The sequence below is a fragment of the Carcharodon carcharias genome, chromosome 23 (genome assembly GCF_017639515.1).
Source record: "Carcharodon carcharias isolate sCarCar2 chromosome 23, sCarCar2.pri, whole genome shotgun sequence".
NCBI classification, from domain to species: Eukaryota; Metazoa; Chordata; class Chondrichthyes; order Lamniformes; family Lamnidae; genus Carcharodon; species Carcharodon carcharias.
Window position 1 is genome coordinate 7,061,284 of NC_054489.1, and position 19,746 is coordinate 7,081,029.

Consider the following 19,746-nt stretch of genomic DNA (forward strand, 5'->3'; position numbering starts at 1 on the left):
CTGGGGAATAGGAAACTGAGATGGAGCTCAGACTGGAGGGAGCAAAACTGGCAATAGGAAGTAGAAAGGTATTAAGCGAAATTAGAAGGCAGACAAAACAAAGGCAAACATCAGATAGGATCAGAATGCAGAATAATGGTAAAAAGACAAAGTTAAGGGCACTCTATCTGACTGCATGCAGTAGTCGCAACAAGGTAGATGATTTGAAGGCACAAAGAGAGGTAAATGGGTATGATTTAACTGCCATTACAGAGATGTGGTTACAAGGAGATCAGGACTGGGAACTGAATATTCAGGGATATTCGTCATTTTGGAAGAATAGGGGCGGGGGGGTTTGCAAAAGGAGATGGGTAGCACTGTTAATGAGACGAGGTCAGTACATTAGAGAGAGGCGCTCTTAGGTTGAAGGATCAATATATAAAATTAGCTTGGGTGGAGCTAAGAAACAGCAAAGGGCAGCAAATATTGACAGGAGTTGCTTACAGCCCACCAAACTGTAGTGTGGGCACAGTATAAATCAGGAAATTAGAGCTGCATGTAACATGGGTAATACAATAATAATGGGTGACTTCAATTTACATATAGACTGGGTAAATCTAATCAGCACTAATGCTTGGAGGATGAATCCTAGGAGTGTGTACGAGATGGGTTTCTGGAGCAGTACACTGAGGAACCAACTAGGGATTGGGCTATTTTAGATTTATTATCTAATGAGAAAGGGCTAATTAATAACCTTGCTGTAAAGAAGCCATTAAGAAATAGTGACCACAATATTATAAGTTTTACATTAAGTTTGAAAGTGACATAGTTCATTCTGAAACTCAGGTCCTAAATCTAAACAAAGGAAATTATGAAGATTTGAGAGGCAAGTTGGCTATGGTGGATTGGGAAAATACGTTAAAAGATTTGACGGTTGACAGGCAATGGCTAGTATTTAAAGAAGTACAGCAATAGGAAGTAGAAAAGTAGTAAGCGAAATTAGAAGGCAGACAAAACAAAGGCAGACAAAACAAAGGCAGGCATCAGATAGGATAAGAATGCAGAATAATGCAATGTATTACATGGTCCACAATAAATATATACTCCTCTAAGGCACAAAAAACCAAGAGGAAAAGTGAATCAACCATGGCTAACAAAAGAAGTGAAAGTCTGCATTAGATCAAAGGAAGTGGCTTATAAGGTCACCAGAAAAAGTGGTAAACCTGAGCACTGGGTGCAAATTAGAGTCCAGCAAAGGATGACAAAGAAACTGATGAAGAAAGAGAAAAGAGAATGTGAATGCAAGCTAGCGAATAACATAAAGGTGGATTGTAAAAGCTTCTTTAGGTACGTGGAAAGGACAAGATTAGTGAGGACAAATGTGGGTTCATTACAGGAGGAGACAGAAGAATTTATAATGGAGAATAGGGAAATGGCGGAGAAGTTAAACAATTACTTTGTGTCTATCTTCACGGAGGAAGATATAGAAACTCTCCTAGAAATATTAGAGAGCCAAGTGACTAGTGAAAATAAGGAACTGAAAGAAATTAGTATCAATAAAGAGGTCGTAATCGAAAAATTAATTTGATTGGAAGTTGATAAATCCCTGGACCTGATTAGCTACATCCCAAAGTATTAAAAGAGGTGGCTATAGAGATAGTGGATGCATTGGTGGTTAACTGTCAAAATTCTAGAGATTCTGGAAAGGTTCTTGCAGATTGGAAAGTAGCAAATGTAACCCCACTATTTAAGAAGGAAGGGAGAGAGAAAATGGAGAACTACAGGCCTGTTAGTTTGACTTCAGTAGTAGGGAAAATGTTAGGATCTATTACAAAGGATGTGATAACGGCACACTTAGAAAATAATGATATGACTGGACAAAGGCAACATGGGTTTATGAAAAGAAAATCATATTTGACGAGCCTGATGTCACAGTCAAAATTGGTCTTACAAAACATTCTCCCAAAAGACTCCCTACTTGGTCAGACCCACAAGTAAACACCTTCCAGCCAACATTCCCTTATAGATGTTTAACTATAAAAAAACAGTATTATTACCTAAGACAAACTGCTGTGGTTTAAATAAAGGCATACCGCTTCCACTCTGCTGTGGAGATCCAAGACTTCAGAACAAGAGCACTTTTTGCAGCCTTAAGACTTTTCTGGCCTGACTGGATGGCTGATTCAAAGTGCATCTTCTCCCACCCTAGAGCTGTTTCCAGGAGATCTTACTCATACAGCCAACAGCCAAACAACAGCAGCCAACCACTAAGCTCTGCACAGTAACTCTAAAACACCTTTTCTCTCCGTTCATCTGAGGTTCCATGGTTTTCACATCTCTTTGAAACTCAAGAACTTCCAGATATAAAATCTTTTATGTTTCTATTTTGTCCCTGCTTTTGGATCAATAAAATGTAACGAACCCTCTTCTATTTACCCATAGAATTCTTATGAGATGCAAAAATGTTTGTCACCTCTGACTTCCCTTTGATATTCAAATAAACTCTCAACTTATCTAAAAATGCAAATGTTAGATTCGACTTATTTACTTGTACCTCAAACCCACCATGATATCTCACATCTAATGCCTCCACCGTTTCACATCTTAATCTCCCGGACAGCCTGTCCCTAATAACCTTTCCTCAGCTTAATTAAGTCACTAATACACACACACCCTTCTTCACAAGGTAAGCCAAAAATATTTTTAAAAATCCATTCTCACAAAACTAGGTGAGGATGGGAGATCCAAGGAGGCTTCAAGGGGGTTTGGACAGGCTAGGTCAGTGGGCAAGAACATGGCAGATGGAACGTAACGTGAATGTAATGTGAATGTGAACGTAATGTGAATGTAATGTGAATGTGAACGTAACGTGAATGTAATGTGAATGTGAACGTAACGTGAATGCGTGTGAAGCTGTCCATTTTGGTAGGAAAACTGAAAGGCAAGAGTATTTTTTAAAATGGTGAGAGGTTGGGAAGTGTTGATGTTCCAAGGGACCAAGGTGTCCTTGTTCATGAGTTACTAAAAGCTAGCATGCAGGTGCAGCAAGCAATCAGGAAAGCAAATGGTTACGTCGGCATTCATAGCAAGAATATTTGTGTACAGCAGTAAAGATGTCTTGCTGCAACTGCATGCAGCCTTGGTGAGACCACACCTGGAGTACTGTGTGTAGTTTTGGTCTCCTTATCTAAGGAAAGATGTATTTGCCGTAAAGGGAGTACAACAGAGGCTCACCAGACTAATCCCTGGGATGGCGACATTGTTTTATGAAGAGGTTGAGGAAATTGGGCCTGCATTCTCTAGAGTTTCAAAGAATGAGAGGTGATCTCATTGAAAAATACAAAATTCTTACAGGCCATGAAAGGGTAGATGTAGATAGGATGTTTCCCCTGACTGGTGAGTCTAAAACCAGGGAGCAAAACCTCAGAATAAGGGGCAGACCACTTAAGACTGAGATGAGGAAGAATTTCTTCACAGAGGCAGGTGAATCTTTGTAATTCTCTACCCTAGAAGGCTATGGAAATGCAGTCATTGAGCATGTCAAGACAGAAATCTACAAATTTCTAGATACTAATGACATCAAAGGGTATGGGGATAGTGAGAAAAATGGTGTAGAGGTAGATGATCAGCCATTATCTATTTGAATGGCAGGGCAGGCTCAAATGGGCGACTCCTGCTCCTATTTCCTATGGTTCTATAACTGAGCACAGTTAGTACATTAAAAATTCAAAATAAAGCAGCCATGTGCAGGGCTGATGGAGGTTGAATGTTTGTGGGGTGGGGGCAACAGGAGGCGCAGGGAGAAGTCTTTCTAAATTCCAGGAAAGACAAACCAAGTTTACACAATCTCTCCTCCTAATTTAACCCTTGCAGTACAGGTATCATTCTGGTAAACTTTGATGCACATCCTCAAAGGCCAATATATTCTTCCTTAAGTTGTGGTGCTCACAGTACAATAGACACCAGTGTAAAAATTGAATTCTGCAGATTGGCCACCAACTGCTTGTAAACGCAACTATCAAGTGCAATCAAGCAATATGGTGCCCAGTAGAGTACTTAATGTAAATATGTTGATGTGATTTGCTTTCAATGCAAAGTCCAACAGATTCAAGTAAATGCTCGTGCATGTTATATTTGGACTTATACAGCACAGTTACACTATTACTATCAAACGCTGCACAAAAATCCTAGCATAGAGCTTCTGACTCCACACTAATCCCAACTGGATTTACTTTTGCTTATGTCTAGGAAAACTGTGATCTGGCAGTGAAATGGCATTAAACTGGCTCTACTGTAACACAAACAGCCAGCAGTATGCTGTGGTGCACAATGTTGCTGCTTATTACTTAAGTACTGGCAGAAATTCAACTCCTTAGGTCAGCAGACAATATACACAGCTGGTCAGGTTATGCTGCCAATGTATACTGGATATTCCAGTTTGTCTAAAAGTCTAGCTCACCATCATGTAAGGTGTGGATATATTGTTGCACAGTATCTGCAATCCTGGCTGACATAACGAAAGTATCTTGTAACAATAGTTCTCTCAGGAGTCTAGATACAGATGCAAATCATCAACTATGATATCATACCCTAAGTAAATTAGGAGGGAGGACAAAAAGCAAACTAGTGCGAATGTTGGATATCTAAAATAAAAACAGAAAATGCTGGAAACAGATTAGGCAGCATCTATGGAGAGAGAAACAGTGTTAACGTTTTGGGTCGAACACCCTTCATCACAATTCTAACATGACGCCATGGTGATGTTAGCCTGTTCTGATAAAACGTTACAGACCTACAATGTTAACTGTTTCTCTCTCCACAGATGCTGCCTAATCTCCAGAATTCTCAGTTTTTATTAGATACTGAGGATGGGTGGGTGAACTAAAAGTTCCAATTTGGCAAAATTTTCTCACAATTTATGAATAAGGTAGTGAAGAAATTTCAACCACCTTCCATCAGATACACACCAGATAATTCCAATGGTGCTGAAACATCAACACAGCTTCAATGAGGTATTCAGAAACCAAGTATCACATACTTCATTAAAACCTACAGAGGGAGCCTTCAAAGAGCTGAAATCTATTGCCTTCCTTAACCTGCAATTCCTATTATGTTTGTAGCTTGAATCAAGGCTTGGTAATACAATGACTGAACCCATGAATTAGACACAACAGTGGTTCACTGGTATACTGGAATTCTGTGGTGTAGGCAAGCCTTTGCCTGGAGACAACTGCCCTACTTAAAACAGAACAAAGATAAGCTGAGTTTTCACAAATACACTCCTTTTATTTTCAAAAAATTAGAATATTACCATGGTGACGAGATTTCCAAACCACTGATGAGCAAGCTCATGGCCGACAACCAAAGCGACCCACTGCTTTGACGATGAGCAGGAGTTTTTTGGATCAATCAAGAGAGCGGTTTCTCTAGAGGAAACAAAAAGTAAGAGATATATTTCAGAAAATAAGGAATGCATTTCAAAGGCAAATAATTAAATCTTCAGAAAACCTAAAGATAATTCAGGGTAAACTTATAAAGCAATTTTTGCTTATCCCACTTTGTAATTGCACAAAAGTTCTATGCGTTAGGATCGGTGCCGCCAGCGCAGTTTTACATTAATTTCCAGACTAGTAGAGAGTTCAAATGGTGCAGAATGATATTCAAGTGCTAAACACACAGTCCACCACTTCCTTAACCTCAATATACTGTGTTGCAGTACCAGAGTATGTCATTAGGGGCCACCAGGGCACTTTTTTTTAGCTTGTAAGAATTCTCAACAGAGAAATTTAGTGATGGAACGATGGAGTCCAGAAGTGAACTTCACTTTGAGTTGTACATTTTGCCTTGACTGAACATTAAGTTACGCCACAGATAAAAATCCTAAAATTTAACCTCACTAACCCCAAAATACTAGGTGAAAACAAGTACTGACACAGTTTTGACTATGAAGCTGAACAACTAAGTCATACAGACAAGCAGGTCTGACTCCAGCTTTGAGGTAGTGATCTCGGCTGCAGTGGAAGTATGGATGCTAGACCCACCTCAACACCCATGTACGAGGTTACAAGCAAAATACTGCGGATGCTTGAAATCTGAAACAAAAACTAAAATTGTCCAGCCTGCTAGGTTTTTCCGGCAATTTTTGTTTTTGGCCCATGTACGAGGGTTGGCAAAATCAAGTAGGGTTCCAGTTCCTGACAGCTGCCCACTGCACCATGTTGGGGCTGACATAGCCACAGTTAATTAGTCTTCTGACACTGTCAAGATCTCACTGAGAACGGTGCTACGCAAGTAGTAACAATTTCATCATTTTTTCTCGTTTATTGTGAAGTAGGCTTATGGATGTAAGTATAGGTGGTTCTGTCTATGTGATTTAATTACATTAGGACTCAAGTAGATTGCAAGCTTGAAATCATCAAAAGAAGCTAGGTGTAGAAATGTGCTTGACATGTTAACGAGTAAATATGGATGCTGGCTTAGCATGTAAGGTGTGAAGGAAATTTGCATTTGTTTTAATAGTAAATAAAGGGATTGTTTGGATTTCAAAGGGATGTTAATCTGTTTACAACTAGCCAGGTAAGAAGGCTAAAGAGTGCATTTATTTTTCCTGAGGGTTGCTGGCAATATTGACAACATGAAAACTTTTATATTATGAGGAAGATACAGTTTTGAAGACATATGAAACAACAGAATTTACATATTAAAGACAGAGAAACATACTTAAGGAGAATGAAGGGTTACGCAAGGAGAGGGCCATGATAGATCTAACAGGAATGTGTGAAATAGCCTTCAACAGGCCCCCAGCCATTTGTGCATAAGTCTACTATGTAGAGTAACTGAAGCTGGGGAAGCTATTTGGAATTCCACTGTCAAGTGAGTACTGTGTTAACTTGCTAGTTTTGTTTTAAACCTAAAATCTATTTTGGACTGTTGCCTTAAAGCGGAGATGTAACTGGGAGTAAGGTTAATTAAGAATTTTAGGAGTTGTTACAGTAGTAAGCAATGTGTAGTCTTATGTATATGTTTGGAATCTTTTATTTTGTTAATAAATATTCTAATTTAATTTTTAAAATCTCAAAAGGTCCTGGTGGACTCATTACTTCTGAATTCAGTGCACATGTCTTCTTGTAACAAATACAAAGTGCAAAGGCATTGTGATAGCACGACCAAGTTTCCCTTGTAGATTTGGTCCATCTAGCACACGTCATCTGCCGCATCATAACAATGGTCATTTGGGTGAGGTAGTAGGCAGCCTGAATGTATCTCCAGTTAGGAGTCAACGTCTTTAAGGGAGATGGGGAAAACAGTCAACAAAACAAAAACCTGGTTTTAGCCGCTAAAGAATGCCAAGAGCTGGTTTACACAAACAGGGAAACCAAAAAAGAGCTCCTAAAAGTCTGTTCCATAAAAAAGTGCTTCTGGTTCATAAATTGAAGCTTAGCATTATTAATTCCTACATTTATCACTTTGGACACATCTAAGAATGGCAGCATTCCCAATATTATGAGTAATGTGATAATGAGCTGCTTAAAATTTTCACAAGTGCGGGTGATGTGAAAACCAATTCTTGCTAGAATTTGATTTGATGATAACTTGCCAAGAAAAACTGGTCTCATCTAGAATTCATCCCCCCGTTGTTTTTGATCAGTTCCATGAACAGCACACAAAAATTAGTTGCTTCAAATTTCAAAACTGTTTTAAGTGAAGAAACTTTTGAGCCAAATAAATCTCCTTGCTGAAGGCTTCTGAATTTCCTTATAGAAGCTGGTAAACAGATATCTATCTTACTTAATTGATCTCAATTAGTTACGTGGAAAATGTAGGATGTAATTCATCTTCCTACCACTCAGTTGCTTAGTATATTGATGCATCGCAGGGGCGCTCAGTATAAACCAATTCTTGATCAAGGTTACTCCATATATGGAGAATTATCAGATTCATTGCAGTACAGCTAAAATTTTGAGCATGAATCACAACTTTTGGAAGTGCAGTGTTATAAGAAAACAGAGATCAAAAGAAGAAAGATACCGTCTATTAACTAACTCCTAAAAATTACAGAAGCCTTTCAGGAAAAGGATTTACTGGGCTCCAGAATCAACCAGGAGGGAGACAGTGAATTGGGTGTTTTCCTTTGGGGGAGGAGGCATTAAGGGAGGATGAAAAAGCATGTTAATTGAAAACACTTTAAGCCAACTTCGCAACAAATGGCTACTGAATGGCCAATGTTCTCATTCCTTTTCCTTCTGCCCACCAATCAGCTCTCTTCACATAGCCACATTCTCCTTATTTCCAATGTATTGTCATAGGTTCTCCATTCAGTATTATTTTTCCTCTACCATTCTTGATTCCCTAGCTCAATGGTAGAGGAAAAATAATACTGAATGGAGAACCTATGACAATACATTGGAAATAAGGAGAATGTGGCTATGTGAAGAGAGCTGATTGGTGGGCAGAAGGAAAAGGGTGGAGGGAAAAAACTGATTTTTCAGAGTGGAAAGGTGTGAAGGTGTCTTTGGTGGACTGCTCTTGGTTTCTAAATATGTAAATGATCAGGACCAAGGGAGCAAAAATCCAAATTTGATGATGATTCCAAATTGCAAGTATGGGAAATTGTGTCTAGGACTGTGAAAGACTGCAGGAGGTTATAGGTAGACAAGCAGGATAAGCAGCTAAAAAAAAACTTGCATTTATATTGCACTTTTCAAGACCACCGAATGTCTCAAAGTGCTTCACAGCTAATGAAGTGCTTTTGAAGTATAGTCACTGCTGTAATGTAAAAGACGCTGCAGCCAATATGCACACGGTAAACTCCCACAAACAGCGATGTGATAATGACCATATAGCCTGCTTTTTGTGATGTTGATCGAGGGATAAATATTGGCTAGGACACCAGGATAACTAGAAATGGTGCCTTTAACATCCACCCGAGAAGGCAGATGGGGCCTCAGATTAATATCTCATCCGAAAGATGGCGCTTCCAACAGTGCAGCACTCCCTCAGAACTGCACTTTAGAATCAGCCCTGATTTTTGTGCTAAAATCCTGGAATGAGACTTGAGCCCACTTATGACTCAGAAGTGAGAGTGCTACCCACTGAGCCACACCTGACACAGCTTGATATTAAAGATTATAAAATGGTGATAGATTGTTATAACTGATTGAAGAGGTGGTAAAGGAAGAGAACATTTAACTTATTTTATGATTATCTGAAAGGGGAGAGCAGGAAAAAATTCACAAAGGGTGGTTAGAAATCAGACTTTTCTGTTACAAATATTGTGGATGTAGAGTTTTTAAATTCTTTTAAAAGGGAATTGGTTAATTGAAAAATATGAAAAGGGACAGAGAATGAGTGGGAGAGTGGGTTTAGGCATGTGGAGAAAGGCACTGGTCCAGATTACTACTGTGCTGTAACATTCTTTGATTCAATAAGGGAAGGAAAAGGCTGCTGCTTAAACTTGAAATGCAACAAACTAACAGCCTGTATTTTATAAATCTCCCACTTCAATTATACTAATGAAGTAAAAGCTGGTTAACCCTCTTTAAAGGGCCCTCTCAGACTACTAGAAAATTGTACAGGACTTTCACTACTAATTACTATGTGATGAAACGCTTGCATTTAAGGGGGACCAAGACTATGAAGACTTTTATCCTCCTAGGCTCATAGATGAACATGAGTATTTGGATTACAATGGAAGGCTACTACCTCCCATGGAGCTGTAACCCAGCACAAATCATTATATTCAGGAGACCAGGAGGATAAGGGGACACATTGGGTGGGGGTAAATAAAGGCCCTTACAGATCTATATATAAGTTCCTGACTATATTTATGGCCCATATTATAGATGGTTCCTTTGTACACATTGGCCTGGACTTTCCAGCCCCCCTCCAGTTCCTCAGGGACATACTCTGCTAAGTGCCTGCCTCCTTCCCTTATCCAAAGGATAGGCCCAGCAGAGTAGATTGGTCTGCCCATGTATGGACAGGCAAAACACACTGAAATAAAGGAAATACAGCATTCACATTGTCCCCACCATTCATCCTTTTTGAGAAAGGGCACTGTCAATGGCTGCACAAGGATCTTCAGAAGTCTTTGCATATGGGCCTGTGCAGTCAATCATAGAGCATGTGCAATGGACCCAGAAATTACCTGTGCTCTCATGCTGCAGGCCTGCTGAAGCAAATTTCCAGCCCCAGTTTGGAGCGAACCTCCAATGGAGTCTAGGAAGTTAAGTGGCATTGAGGAGAACATTAATAAGACCAACAGAAATCCTACCCCACTTGAGATGTGCCTCTAGATCAGACTAAGCTTTAGTTTCAGGGGGGCATATGTTAAATCTATTCCACAGTGAACCAATATTTATAATCACAAACCAAATTCCTCTTAAGGGAAACTATCCACATGATATCAAATTACATAAATGTAAATGTATTTTAGCAAATACCTGTATGTCACAAGGCCCCAGTTTTCCATGGCACCTATGAAAAATAACAACACATTGATTTTCAGCAGCTTTTAACAGCATAGCACAAGTTCATACATTTATAGTCATTCACAGTGATGTGAGGATTACCAATTTATGGCACTATAGATGAATGGCACATAAGCCTCTCGAGCTCTGACAAGTTAACAAGAGTTAGCGCTGAGTAGAAGAGGGTAGGGTGGGAAGGAGAGACAGAGTGGTTGTAGAATCAGAGATTACAATCTACAGAAGATTAGTTGTGCAACCTTCAACCACTTTTCAGTAGCCAATTACAGAGTGGCATGATAGAAAGTCACCAGGCTGAACTGAGCAATGGTGTTAGGTGAAGAGACAGAACTGACAACAAGGAAAGATAAAAATAAACTTCAAAATGAAAATGTAAGGATTCAAAACATGATTAAATACAGCAATTTTTACTCTCAATTGTTACAACTCTACTATCAAAAATGGCAATAAGTGATTTGATCAGGATGCTATTAATGAACACATTTTTGTCTGTAAAACAATGGTCAGGTGACAATCAAGGGTTAAAATAGTTGCATTTATATTGTGCGTTTTTAGAATGTTTTAAATCACCTCACCTAAAAACAACATCTTGTATTTATATAGCACCTTTAACATAATAAAATATCCCAAGGCAATTCAGAAGAGCACATAAAGCAAAATATGATACTGAGTCACAAAAGGAGATATTAGAGAAGGCCAAAAGCTTGGTCAAAGAGGGCGGTTTTAAGGAACATTTTAAGGGAAAGCAAGGTAGAGAGGCAAAGAAGTTTAGGGAGAGAATTCCAGAGTTTAGGGTCTTGGAAGCTGGAGCCATGGCCATCAATGGTCGAGCAATTAAAGTGATGTTCAAGACGCCAGAATTAGTTAAGTACAAATATCTGAGGGTTGTGGCACTGGAAGCAATAACAGAGTAGGGAGGGGTGAGATCCTGGAGTGATCTGAAGAATGAGAATTTTAAAATAGAGGTATTGCTTAACTAGGAGTCAACATAGGTTAGAAAGCACAAGGAGTGACAACTATTAATTTGAAAATCAGCAATTTTTGTTCTGCAGGTAGCGCTTTATCTTTAAGGTACCAACCTGCTGCAAAGTCTGCGATGGCTATCAAGTCAATTTTTGGAAGAGGATAAGGAACATTAAAATATTCTTTATAAAAAGGTAGTGTCTTGGCAGCAACCTAGAGAAGGGAAAAGCAGAATTTTTATTAAAATATTGAACATATATTTGCATTTATCAGCACACCTGCAAGTGTCTAGTTTCGTTCCGTACATACAGGGAACAGAGTTATGATTCTTTTAATGTCTCACTAAAGCAAAAAAATAAATTCTGGAATGCAAGGCGCTTAAGCTTTAAGAAAGGGAAAAATACTTTAAAAGGGAAATTACCTTGTTTTAAAAAAAGGGATTATTCTATAATTTGCACATGGCCAGTGACATTCCTTCTTCCTGATGGGTCTGCAGGGAAACACTTACTTAATAGCCTCATTTCCTCATTTAAAAGATGATTTAAAAAGTTACATTTTAACCTAACGTGGTTGCAAAATACTGTCCTATTATCTATTTAGGAAGATTATTTTGAGCCCAATACTCTAGATATAATTTTTCCCAGAGAGCCTTTTTTTTTTTACCTGGAAACCTGGCCCCTATGAGTCAGCAGTTACAGCAGGAGGATGAGCAATGTCACTGCTAATATGGAGAAAAACAGTAGGGTTACAAGCTTGATTTATGCACAACACAGTAGCACATGATCCAAAATACTTCACTGAGGATTCTGATCAAAGAATTTGGGTAAAAATTCTAAAACAAGTTTCTCTCCCATCCCTCCCCACCAATTATCTTCCTGAAGGTGTTGACTTCTTGCTGGGGCAAGGTCAAATGGGCACCAATCATCCATTCTCCAGTCTTTCACCCAAATTGCCAGTATTCTCTTGAGAGCTCGGGCAGTGGGACTCAGCTGGTCCTAATCTGGTTCTCACCTGATGTCAACACACATGCATTTCAGCAAGGCTTCTGGATGGTGGTGAGAATTTTGGTTGATCTTCTGCTTCCCTAATCCAAAGGTACGGAACCCAACTACAGAAACCCTAAGACCCTCCTCTTGAGTGTGGCACAGCTAATCATTGGAGGGAGCAAAAGTTCTACAAATCATTTACTGAAATTATAATAGCCAATCTTAGCCTAATTCTTTTCACAATGCCCTTTAAATTCTAAGTGCACAGGTGTTAATTTCTTTTACTTTAAGATATTAAATCTTCATTGAGCTAGAGGCTGTGTTTGTGGTTTCCCACTGTCCCCACATAATCCCCTGCAACTACCCAGTGGCCCCTACTTTGTTCTCTCCTGATTCCTCCAATGGCATTTCCAACATAACTCCAAAGGGGGCTGACAATTTAGCCCCAGTCCCCTGTCCTTGCCATTACCATAATGACCACTAGTTGTGCAAAATGACCTGGGCTGACTTGCCTGTCAATATATCTGGCCTGCAATGAAGCACTTCAGGGTGCTGGTTTGAGCCTTGTGCAGCTGGAAATTCACTGTGTTTGAAATTTGTACTTCAGTGTGCTCACGCAGCTCAGCACGTTGGAGTACAGAGTTGTAGCGCCAGGTCACCATGCGGTGTTAGAATAGTAAATGGTTAACAATTAAAATTCAATAGCGCAAGAGGCCATTATGAATTTACCCTGTAACTACCTTCCTAAGTGATCAGATAACTTTTAAGTTTCGTTCAGGGAACCGGAGTATAAACGTGACATCTTGAATTCAAGAAACGAGGGCAGTTCCTTCTCCCTCTCCATTTCGTTTTAAGGACATACTTTACAAAAGGACACAAAAACAACAACAACCTCGAGAGCAAATTTTCCTTGATCCGCTTTTCCAATGGGTGTGTAGACACGGACTAGAATGCCATCTGATGACTTGGTTTCCACAAAGTCATATTCACCAACCACAAATGCCACCAAGTACGTGGACATTATCGGCGATTTGGCGAACTTGACTTCAACCATGTCTTCATCGTCAGGATATGGGTTACGCTCAGTCACGTTCTGTAACATTGAAGGCAGAACTCGGGTTAGAAGTTGAAGAATGCATTAGCAATATGCTTCACCTGGAAATATCCAAATCTCAATAGTATTGTAACAAAAATATAAAAAGTTCTGCATCAAGAAACTGGAAAGGTTAAGTAAAACCAAAAAAAAAATCCCTGTATCACAGGAAGCATTAGCAGTGGATAAAGTAATCATTCAAAATTGCTGCAAAAGGAAATGCCACTTAATTAAAATAGTCTAATCCTATAAATCTATCATCAGCAGTCACTTTACTTGTTGTGTTTACCATTAACCTAGAGCAAATTTAGGAGTTGTATTTCCTACCAGCCTTGTTCTATCAATGTTAGCACTCCTTCCTGAGACAGAAGATCATGGGTTCAAGTTCCACTCTGTATTTTTGATCATACAAATCAAGGCTAATATTTCAGAACAGTGCTGAGGGAGTATTGGACATACTGGATCAAATGAGATGTTAAACCCAGGCCTCATTTGCCCCTCAGTACAAGTAAAAAAATATCATGGCACCATCTGAAGGGTAGAGTACCACACTTGGTGGCCTGGCCAGCACACAGACATATTTAGGACAAATTATCTGGGCACTAATCTGACTGTTGTTGGTGGGACTCTGCTGTGCACAAACTGGTTGTCTGCCATGTTACCCTGTTACAACAGTGACTACAGCTAATTATTTATTTTTGAGGTATTAACATCCTTTAGGACATCCTAAAGATGTGAAAGACACTATATAAATGCAAGCTAATATTTCTTATTTCGGTATCTCACCGTCCTCCATTTATGAACTAATTTTTCTCTACCATTCAAGGGTAGGTATTAAAACCACCCATCAATTTTGGTGAAAAATTATGTCTTTATCAGCTATTAACATGGCATTTCTTCTCTGGCTGACGAGCTTTGAGACATCTATTATCCAATTAAACCAGAGCATGGTGAATAGAAAAAAAATCTCTCAATGTACTGAAATTAACAGAATGAGTTTGAGTTAACCAGAATGAGTTTGAGTTAACTGAAACACAAATAGACCACAAGCACATGATGCAATCTTCCAATGTAACCTGAATCAGAGCAAGTCTAACCCATATAAATAAATAAAGAAATATTCTTTACAATTGCATAAATTATAGCCCACATTACAACTTAGAACTTTCTGTTCCTTTCCTCTTCTTGGGGTTTGGATACACCAATGCCAGCAGCACTCAAGTCACTCAACCAAATGGTCAGGCAGCAAATCTTAGCTGTCTACGCAATCTTGGGAGATAGCACTGCAGAGACCAATTTTGCATTTAACCTATGTCCACACATGAGCAAACCTAACTGGACAGCTTCAGTAGTAGGGTGACATTCCTCCCCCTTCCAAACTAAACTGCAGCGGTCAACTGCTTCTCTGGTTTTGATCAGCAAATTCAGCATAGCACCTGGGAATTTCTACAGAGTGCTTTGCCGATTAAGAAACATCGTCAGTAAAGTCACAACTCCTTGCAAGATGCAATAGGAGAACACAAAAACATGTTTGTAACCAACAAAGGGCACTCGTAAGGGGATGAAAGATGCAACAATATTGCGTGATGTCTCAGTCACAGGTTTAGCAGGAAACCTGAAGATTAATTACAATTTTCAGATGGTTTATGAATTCCATTATTTTTGCTTCAGCTGTAGATGTCACAGCCCAACGCTTCTGGTAATCTTTGTTATATGCTGTTAGGTGAGAGATTTTCAGGTCAGGTTGTCAATGATGACAATACACAAGAGTCAGAGCTTCACACCAGTTTGCAAATCCTGGACGTCCAGGCAGTCTTCATAGAAGCAAGTAACACTTTTCCTTTTCTGTCTAGCTTACTCCACACATCTGCTTCCACAACCTACTCCATCCAAGCTCACACAGCTGTCCACACTTACAAGGGGTCAGCATAGTTGAGTGATGAAAAGCAAAATGCACTGTATTTGGAGGTGAGATGATGACTCATATTCTAAAAATGCAATCAAAGAAGTTTCACTGATGGTATGATTCTGCAAGAGCTAGTCTTAAAAGAATAGGAAAATTTTCCAGGTTCCAATTTTTCCAAAATCAAACAGACACGATGATGGTGCTTTAAAGGTCTGTGTCCAGAAATGATTAATTTAGAAAAAGGATAAACAAAATATCAGCTTAACAATTTGGGCCAGTAAGAGGTACTTTGGCATAAAACCTGGGCACTTGTCTGTAAACTGGTAGGACAGTAAGATTTCAGTGAAGTGTATGGTAAGCATCAGCATTCAGAACATAAGAAATTTGCACAGCTATACAGCAGTCTAATGAGTCATCTCAAAAATGCAGACATTTTAAGCAATTTTCCCCAATTATAATACTTAGCTGCCAGCAGTTAACCATCTAGAAAGATTACTACAAACCATCTTGCGACTGGAGTAAGTGGCAATTTGAGCTCTGGAATTTGTCTTCAAGCTCATTCTCTTGACAAAGGTACACAGAGACTCCAAAAGCAACAAACTTTTAAATGCACAAAAACTTTATACCACTGAGGAAGAGGTGCAGAGTTGTCATTTTGCCACAATAAGTGCATCAGATCTGCCAGATTATGGGCAATAGTATTGAACAGCTATTGTAACTAATGGCTGAATTCACTGCTGTAAATTTGCAATTGACTGATTCCAAAATTCAACACTTCACATTGTATCTGTTGCGATCAACAAAAATGGATATATGACTGCTTGGATTGGTGGGTCTGCTGATACCTCAGGGTCAAAAAAGGGGTCAGTAAATTGTGAGAGATTGGGTAAACAGGAAATTGTGATTGGAGTTTGCAGGGTCCATGTTTAATTACAACTGAAAATGAGATTCCATTTTTAACAGCTGACAAATGTATGAAAGGTTTCTCAGCTGTTAGAACTGGGATCTCATTTTCAGTTGTAATTCCAGACAAACCTGGACAGCCTGATTTAGAACCAGTGAGAAATAACTTCATGTTCTCAAACATCAAATAAACAAAATCATTGAACACAAGAACCCCAGTTATTCCATTAATTCATTGTCTCAGAGCTGTCTAAAATGGAAAATAGTTAATCACAATTCCACTTGATTACAAGAAACTGAAAAGAAGCATTAAAACCTGCGGCCAATCCCTCTGCAACATTCTTCCGTTTATGGCACAGACTTATTCCACCGATTGGGCACCAAAGCCTCTGACTACAGATTCACAAATTCATATCAGCCAGTTGTCATGCCTGTGGTAATTGAACTTCAGATCTTTGGCTCAGATCATTGAAAAAAAAAATCGGTAACGTAAGCAAACTGTTGCTACCTACAAACCAAACTGTGCTTTTAATCAAAATAAAGAGCAAAATACTGCAGATACAGGAGGTCTGGGATAAAAACAAGTGCTGGAAAAACAGTGGGTCCAGCAGCATCTGTGGAGAGAGAAACAAAATTAATGTTTTGATTCTAATGACTTCTTTGGCTCCAGAGTCATATTCCACTTGAAACATTAACTGTTTCTCTCTCCACAGATGCTGCCAGAGCTGCTGAGTTTTTCCAGCACTTTTTTTATTTCTATGCCTTTACCTGTCCAACATCTAAGTAACTGTAGCAAGTCCAGAGGACAAATAGCAATCCTCATCCACATATTTGCCTTGTTGGATATATTATGCACCCTGTCATGATCTCTCTGATTTTAGAAAGCAGTAGAATGTACAGTCAGATCATGGCTTAAGCTAATACCAAGAGATTTATGAAGAATAATTAGAAATGCTGACAGCAGCAAAGACAAACACAATAGGTTTACAGCAATACAGAAAATGGATGATTCCTCCCCCTCACAATAGCAATGAACAGTCCTATCACCTGTGCTAAACTCAAGGTAAAATTATACCTACAGCCTGAAGCGGGAAGCAGTAATTATTAATATGAATGCCAGTTTCCTACACAGAGAATTAAAGTGTTTACACCTAAGTCGCATCTCCTGCATCCAGTGCACAATCTCATTCCTTCCACACACTGATCGAGGCAGAATGACCATTTCACTCAATTTCATAGAACTCCTCACTTCAAAATCTCAGAAGCCAACTTCCTGTTAATCACTACAGATACGGGTTGAGTGAAGAATTGTTGTCCCATTATATGCAAATCACAGACACATAGAGCTTTGCTTCTCTTCACCAGCTATGAAACTTCTCATCATCATATCCCATAAATACACCCAAGTATTAATGATCCTTTTCATCAGATGGCTGGACATACCTGAAGATGTGTGTCATAACTGTTGTACCCTACCATCCTGCCATGTTAACAAGCATCGTCTTCAAAAAGTCCATCCTGGTGGACAAACGGTAGGCTTCGCAACACCATAACCACTTGTAACTACAATAACTTAGATACTCTATCATTTCAAGCAATGTAATTGTAGTGATTTTCAGGCCATGATAGAATCTTATTATTTAGTACAAAGCTCAAGTCGGTTTAAGTTACTTAGCAATTCGATTGTGTTGCAACCCTGGACAAGACATTTCCTCTCATATATTGATTATATATCCACACATTCTTCATTCATATATACAAATATATGCATACATATGCACACACATTTTTTACAACGTTGAATCCATTTACTCATATCACAGGTCTTCTAAGCTACTTCCAGCACCTGTGACCAACATGCTCCCTAAGCTGTACCAGTACAGTTCTCCAGTTGGCCAGCAGGAAATGTCTGACATACTGAGATTAAGAACTCAGAGAATTGAACCTCCATTCTGTCACTGCGGTATCGCACACTGACTCTCCACCAAGCTGCTGAATATATTTACACAATAGCTGAATATATAGCTTTCCCACAACTGCCATAACTCTAAGAGAAGATGTAGTTGAACAGTAAATGAGTAAAGCCATAATTAAGCCCTTTTATTTGGGCAAATATTCAGCAAGACAAAGTTAATCATTTTCTGCATCAAAATTATTGATCACTGATTTCAACCATGGAATGGCAACTGAAATACATGACTAAAATTTCAACAAGATAAAAGATTTCTCGCCATCAACTATTCAAAAGTACTAACCTTCCAGGTCTGGCATGCTATAGGTCTCAATTAAAAACTGTGCTGATGTTAGTAAATCAATAAATGCTAATCCCAATTTGACAAAAACCCTCCCAATGTGAATTTGTGTAATACATTTACAGCTCCCTTCAGCAGTGCTGCCTATTTGCAGATATTATAGGCTTACATGTGTTCTTTGCTGCAGTTAATCCAACTTTTACCTGATAATGTAATTGTAAGCTCCTTTTTTATTTCTTTCTGCCAAAGGTGAAAAGAATGAAAGAGATAAAGAGGTAAATTATGTGTTGGCATGCTTGGGTTTTAGAAGACTTTAGATTGCAGGAAGAGGAGAAAACTGAGGTAGGTAAGGTCCAATATTTACAGTTCAAGCAAAAAGTGAGTTTGAGGATGCGGGACGACAGACATGATAAGATATGCAAGGAAAGGAAGCATCAATAATCCCACATTAGTACTGTTAAGAGAGGGAGGCAGGAAAAACTCCAATGAAGATGGAGAAAAAGGAGCCTGAGGTCATTGAGGAAAGGAGGAATCTCTTCTCCTCTTGCACCTTATGTGAACGAATTGCTGGAGAACCTCCTCCAACAATGGATCAACACTAAAGTCACGAATGGGGTTTAACTTTATAAAGCTAAGAGCTGCTGAAGGCACAAGTAGCATTAGACACAGAAGAGGAACCTATGCTTCTGAAGGCAGCCACAGCAATATAGGAAATCCACTTGAGAACTGAGGATACATGAGGTTAAGATTGTCAATAAATGGATCATGAAGAATGGGCATTGCAGTAAGTGTAAATGATCTGTTAAAATATAGGAGGCCGAGTAGCACAGTAGGCTAACCTGGCTATTCCTTCATTTCTGAAACCATGGCTGGCACAGGCTGTTTGGATCAAAGTCCCTTCGCTGCAAGAATCCTACGTTGAACACGATCCTGCAATTCCTACTGTCCATGGACAAAGTAGGAAAACAGACCACAAGTTCTCCAAATATCCATAAGGGTGTTGTGTGTGGGGTTCAGAAATTCACATTTGGTGCAGTAAGGAATGCTATTTTTCAGAGCAGCAAACTGTAGCAACAGAGCAGAGGTTACTCTGTACCTGGCCATGCTGTCACTGACCTGTGAATGTTTAATAACAGAAGGAAAAGAAATTTGCTACTGTCAGTCATATCTTTAGAGT

General features: G+C 39.1%; 1 protein-coding gene across 2 annotated transcripts in view; it reads right to left on the reverse strand.

The window, feature by feature from the left end:
• Nucleotides 1–19,746, reverse strand: part of npepps (aminopeptidase puromycin sensitive) — a 220,365-nt gene that overhangs the window by 83,059 nt on the left and 117,560 nt on the right. For both annotated transcript variants that reach the window (XR_005941289.1, XM_041173295.1), the window contains exons 6-9: nucleotides 13,308–13,508; nucleotides 11,546–11,642; nucleotides 10,422–10,455; nucleotides 5,291–5,405 (exon numbers count right to left, since the gene is read on the reverse strand). Coding sequence is in view for 1 of the 2 variants with exons in the window: in XM_041173295.1 (XP_041029229.1) it covers nucleotides 5,291–5,405; nucleotides 10,422–10,455; nucleotides 11,546–11,642; nucleotides 13,308–13,508 (447 nt within the window). In the remaining variant the exon portion in view is untranslated. The remainder of the gene's footprint in view (nucleotides 1–5,290; nucleotides 5,406–10,421; nucleotides 10,456–11,545; nucleotides 11,643–13,307; nucleotides 13,509–19,746) is intronic.